The 5906-nt window shown below is 62.0% G+C and overlaps 1 protein-coding gene across 1 annotated transcript; it reads left to right on the top strand.

The window, feature by feature from the left end:
* Positions 1 to 510: 510 nt before the first annotated feature.
* LOC124234231 (oligodendrocyte transcription factor 2) lies at positions 511 to 2401 on the top strand. Its single transcript, XM_046651473.1, has 2 exons — positions 511 to 592; positions 1359 to 2401. The coding sequence occupies exon 2, from the start codon at positions 1430 to 1432 to the stop codon at positions 2399 to 2401; it is 972 nt and encodes a 323-aa protein (XP_046507429.1). The 5' UTR covers positions 511 to 592; positions 1359 to 1429.
* The last annotated feature ends 3505 nt before the right edge of the window (positions 2402 to 5906 follow it).

Here is a 5906-nt window from a genome sequence, read left to right as displayed (position 1 = left end):
CCCGGCTCCTGGGTCGCTAGGGTTATCCGCGCGCATCCCAAAAGATACGACTGCGTTGGGTATCAGGTTAGTCTGTCTGCAGAGCCCCTAGCCCACCCCATCTTCCAGCCTAACTCTGTGGTCACCGTATTTTTATAGAAGTGTGACAACGTTTCCTCTTTCCCTCGGTCCCAACCGCGCTCGGCTCTCTCTACTTCCCCCACGGGCCTGCCCTCCCCTACCCCCTCGCCCTCGGTCCCTCCTCCAGTCCCTCCCCAAGAATCTCCCGGCCGCGGGCCCCCATTGGCTGCGCGCGGGGAGGAGGCGTGTGCCGGGCCGGGCGAGTTTCATTGAGCGGAATTAGCCCGGATGACATCAGCTTCCCAGCCCCCGGGCGGGCCCAGCTCATTGGCGCCGCGGCCCCTCCAGGACCCGCACATTGTTCCCCGCCCCCGCCTCGGCCACCGCCGCCGTCGCCGCCGCCACCGGGCTATAAAAACGGGCAGAGCGCCGAAAGGTGCGGATGCTTATTATAGACCGACGCGACATCAGCGCCCGGACCACGGTTCTCTGCTGCGGCTTTGGGGAACCAGCTCCTCTAATTGCATCCACAGTAAGTGTCCCCGCCCCCCAGCAGTCCCTGCCTGTATCCCAGGAACAGACGCCCCTTAACTCAGCTGCGACCCAGGAAGCTCTGATAGAGGGGGCTCCGATCCCGCCCCCACCAGTCAGTTCCCCTGAGCGGCTTCGCTGCTCTGACCCTCCCGACACTCATCGCAGCATCCCCTACGCCCGAAAGCGAGGAGTCGGGGCGACGACAGTTCCTTTTCCCCAAGTCCCGGTCAGCTGGCGAGCTCTCCGCGGTCCCCGACGCAGCTCATGGAATCTGGGCCCCGCGCGGGCGCTGCGAGCGTGTGTGCGCGTGTGTTTGCTCCGCGGTGTCGATGGAGATAAGGTGGATGCGTTTGAGGAACCAAATACTTCTCTGTTTAGATCTCCACCCTCCCCCCGCCCCCTCCAAAAAAAAACCATCGCTCGCTACTCTTCCAGTCCTGGAGATCCAGGCTTCCCATTCCTAACTGAAGGCATAAAACCTCTAGAATGCCACCCTCACTGAGGGGCATCCATACTCCCCGAAACAAAACCACCTGTGGAGGGGAGGCGACGGGGAGGGAAACAGAGAGATGACTTAAGCGTACCTGTGTACCGCTGGAAGGAAGGCCAGAGAGAGCGAGGTGGACACAGAGCGACCCGCCGCCGCGCCTGGACCCCGCGCTGCGGTGCAGACGGGAGCGGCTTTTCTCTCACCGACTTCGTGCCTCTCTCTATTGATCTCCATCGATCTCTGTCTCTCTCCTGTTTTTTTCTCTTCTCTGCAGGAGGTGTGCGTGGAAGCTCTGAGGGCCAAGGGAGGGAGGACTCAGCCAAAGCGCGACTATCCCTCGGGGCCATGGACTCGGACGCCAGCCTGGTGTCCAGCCGTCCGTCGTCGCCAGAGCCCGATGACCTTTTTCTGCCCGCCCGGAGTAAGGGCAGCGGCGGCAGCGGCTTTACGGGAGGCACCGTGTCTTCGTCCACGCCGAGCGACTGCCCGCCAGAGCTGAGCGCCGAGCTGCGTGGCGCCATGGGCACGGCGGGCGCGCACCCCGGGGACAAGCTGGGCGGCGGCGGCTTCAAGTCATCCTCGTCCAGCACCTCATCGTCCACGTCGTCGGCGGCCGCGTCGTCCACCAAGAAGGACAAGAAACAGATGACAGAGCCCGAGCTGCAGCAGCTGCGCCTCAAAATCAACAGCCGCGAGCGCAAGCGTATGCACGACCTCAACATCGCCATGGATGGGCTGCGCGAGGTCATGCCCTACGCGCACGGCCCGTCCGTGCGCAAGCTCTCCAAGATCGCCACGCTGCTGCTGGCGCGCAACTACATCCTCATGCTCACCAACTCGCTGGAGGAGATGAAGCGGCTGGTGAGCGAGATCTACGGCGGCCACCACGCCGGCTTCCACCCGTCGGCCTGCGGCGGCCTGGCGCACTCAGCGCCCCTGCCCGCCGCCACGGCGCACCCCGCGGCCGCCGCGCACGCCGCGCACCACCCAGCTGTGCACCATCCCATCCTGCCTCCGGCCGCCGCCGCTGCCGCCGCTGCTGCCGCCGCCGCCGCGGTGTCCAGCGCCTCCCTGCCCGGCTCCGGGTTGTCGTCGGTCGGCTCCATTCGGCCCCCGCACGGCCTGCTCAAGTCTCCGTCGGCAGCGGCGGCGGCACCGCTGGGGGGCGGAGGCGGCGGCAGCGGGGGCAGCGGCGGCTTCCAGCACTGGGGCGGTATGCCCTGCCCCTGCAGCATGTGTCAGGTGCCACCGCCACACCACCACGTGTCGGCCATGGGCACCGGCAGCCTGCCGCGCCTCACCTCCGACGCTAAGTGAGCGGGCCCGCGCCGGCGCGTTCTGGCGAGCAGGGGTGCCCAGAGGCCGCGGGGGAAGCAAGGACCGGCCGGCGCTGGGGTCTGGGAACTCAGTTCCGAGGAGGAGCGCAGGACCATGGGCTGGGGTGGGGGGCGATGGTGAGGACTCCAGCGCCGGGGAAGCTAAGCAACTGGGGCGCGCGCTGAACAGTGCGGAGGGAGAGGGGCGTTCGCTCCCGGACCTGGTCCAGCCCTCTCTGGCTTTAAACAGCGCTGGTCCGGTAGACACCATTTATAAGAAGGCACCGCTGCGTGCATCCCTCCCTCGACCCTCTCCCCCACAAAAAAGATGATCCTATAAACTGTGGTTTCCCCGTGAACAAGGTCGCATTCGGCGCGGGCAGCACTAGGTTACAGTGGGGCGGGGGGCAGGGAGGAGAGCATTGAGGACTTCCTCTCCTCGCTCCTTCCTTGGCGGGTGGGAGACTCGCGGGAGCCGCCCTCCAGGAGCGGCGGTCTGGCCTCTCCCTCAAGGGTCGTCCCTGGCCCAGGGCCAGGGACAGCGAGTTATTTGGAAGCTGGCATTCGGTACCAGAAGCATTTAGGGTCGTGTCGGATCTCGATAGCTGGGTAAACCCACAACCGTCTGAGAACTGTTGCCGTTCCTCCCTGTCGCTCCAATTGGTTTGGGGGTTTGTGGTTTTCCGATAGTCTGGATAATCTGTCGATGTTCCTTTGTCAACAGCATGAGCAAGCTTTATAGACGGTCAGAGTAGAACCACTTGTGGATTGGAATAACCTAAAACTGTCGACTTTGGGGGCGGGTGGTTTTTAGTTATTTTAAAATAGACTCTCTCCCCCCTTCCCCATTCTTTCCGTCTCTGAGCACGAAATGATTTGGTTTCTTACCAGATTGGGGCAGTCGTTTTGGTACCTGAGGGTTTGCCGGAACTCACAGGCTGTTGCCGTGAATCCAGCTTGGGTTATTTGTGGGTTCTCTTGGCTTTTTAAAGTTTTCTTTCTTGGGTGTGTAAATATAATATCCATGATGAGGTAAGTGCGTGCGGCTAAGCTTTGCTCACGTGACTGCCAGCCCCACCGGAGTCTAAGCTGGGTTTCCTCTATTTCGGTTTCTTTTTGCCAAGTTTAACACAAATGACAAACTCCTCCACGTGCTTCCTGCGTCCGCAGAAACGCCTCGGCGCTACCCGAGTTGCAATATGGGCTCCTCAGCGTCTGCCAAGTAACATCTCTCCTCTGAACGCAGACCCTCGCAGAGAGTGTATCATCTGTTTTATTTTTGTAAAAAGAAAAAAAGTGCTAAATAATATTTATTACTTGTTTGGTTGCAAAAACGAAATAAATGATCGAGTGTTGAGATTTTAAATAAAATCTAAAGTCGGGTGTCTTCCAGCCGTATGGTTGGGTGGGGGTGCGGGGAGCCATCCCGAGAAGGGAGTTCAGTACTCCATCCCTTGGAGCCGGATTTGGGGACCATTCCGCTGGTTTCATCCCGGAGAAAAATAGTTTGACTATTCTCCTTCTCCCGCCACCCCCCCCCCACCCCCCCAAACACACTTACGTTCTCTTTAAGACACATTTTGAGCACATCCTCCGGGGGTTCTCACAACTCGCTTGTTCTTACTTTTATTTTCCGACGCCCAATCCGAAACTCCTTTTCCCCTCGGTTGAGGGTTGAGTTCGCTGAAAGTGAAAAGTTCCCTCCCAGCGCGCGGAACTTTGGGCCTGGGGGCGAGGGCCGTGCCTTCGGGTGGGGGTCCCGCCGCTCAGCCCCCTGCCTGCCAGGACTTTATCTTCTTGCTCCTCGGAGGCGATCGCCCGCCCCCATCCTGCCCGGCGGCTTCCCTTGGTTTCAGCTGCGGACCAGCCACGTGGGGCCCGGGCTGCGGCGCCACCGCGTTCGGGGCAAAGCGCTGCAGGAGCGTTGGGCGCAGGATCCACTAACCCTTCGCTCCCTTCCCTGCTCGATGCACGACCCTCCCCGGGCGCCCACTTGGGCCTTGACGTGCAAGGTGTCAGGTGCTGGGAACGGTCACCCAGAGCGAGATTCTCAGGAGCCGTGCTTCGGTCTCCATGCTCTGCCCCGGGGCCACCGCTTGTCTCCTCGCGGCCACTGGGCTCCTCATAATCCAAAACTGCAATATAAATTTAGCACGTGGCTCTTAAGAGAGATTCTGGGTAAAAATTAAAAAGCTTCGGCCTTTCGGGTCAAGGAGGAGGACAGACCACGTTGCCGCCTTCCAGCCCGCGGGCTTACGGGAGATGCAGTCCCTTGAAAGCCGCGACTGGTGCGGGCGCAGTAGACCGGTCCTCCGACCCTGGGCTCTCTCGCCGACCACGTCTTCGGTAGTCACCGGTGAAAGGTCCCTGCACCTGGGGCACCTGGGGATGGAGAAGGTTTCCCTAGTCGGAACCCCATTTCTTGAGGTCGGCCCCTGACCCGGCGCCAGCGGACTCGCCTTGCCCAGGACTGAGGGCGGCCCCATCCCCTAGGGCGGGGACAGGTGGTGCCGGGTCCTCCAGGAGGTAGTGTCGGGCTGCTGGCCAGAACAGCAGGCGCCCAGGGATCCGAGGCTGCAGGCCTCGAATGGGCTTCGCTTTTCACCGAAAGCTGGGAAAAGGCCGAGCGGCTGGGGACGGGTGAGGAACGGGACAGGGACCCGAGCTGCACTGGCGAATCAAAGAAGAGGGTAGGGCAGTATCTAGTAGCTTTTATTTCGAAGTCCCATTTGAAACGAAATGTGTTAAGAATTCAAAACTGGGTCCAACTGCAGACACAGAGGGACGCGAAGAAGCTGGAACTCGGAAGGGTGGGAGCTGAGAACCAGCATGGTGGGGCCGGGGTCTCGGTGGTAGTCGCGGTTTCCTGTACCCACCGTCAGGCTGGCGTGTGCGGGCTAGGGCTCCGGCGTCTGCAGAGAGGGGCAGCTGTTGAAATAAATCAAGTCTTCCTCCCGCCCCGGTACCCAAGCTCTCGGCCGGCATCCAACCGCCCGGCAGGCCAGATCTGGGCCCCCAAGGAAGGAGGGACTAGATCCAACCAGGCTCCGGGCCCTTTCCGGAGCCACCCGCCTAAACTGCGTGCCCAGCCAGGGATCTCGGCCACCACGTGCGAGAGCGGAGCGTCCTTGGACGCCAAGCAGGCACACAGAGGCGCACACGAGCGCGCGCATGGCCACCCAGAGCAGGTGGCTCCTCGCCGGGGGTGGCCCTAGACTGGCGGGGGCGGGGTGAGGGGCTCAGGCCAGCGTCTGGGCTTCTGAGTAGAGCCTGAGAAGGTGTTCTGCAGCTACTCTGACTTCCCGAGGGCCCTTAATTGGGGGCGGGCCCCCTACTGAGAGAGGGGAAGGGAAAGGGAGGTAGCGAGCAGTCCTGGGCAGAGCGGTCTGCAGGACCTGGCATGGCGGTCCCTGTCCTGGGAGCCTCAGTCCAGAGGTTGTCTGGAGCGCTGGGCCGCAGCTTAGCTTCTCCACCTCCCACGTGGCCCTCACGGTTCCCCAGCTTTT

The sequence above is a fragment of the Equus quagga genome, unplaced genomic scaffold (assembly GCF_021613505.1).
Source record: "Equus quagga isolate Etosha38 unplaced genomic scaffold, UCLA_HA_Equagga_1.0 73442_RagTag, whole genome shotgun sequence".
Lineage (NCBI taxonomy): Eukaryota > Metazoa > Chordata > Mammalia > Perissodactyla > Equidae > Equus > Equus quagga.
The sequence above is the reverse complement of the archived record's forward strand: the minus strand, read 5'-3'. Positions and strand labels throughout refer to the sequence as shown.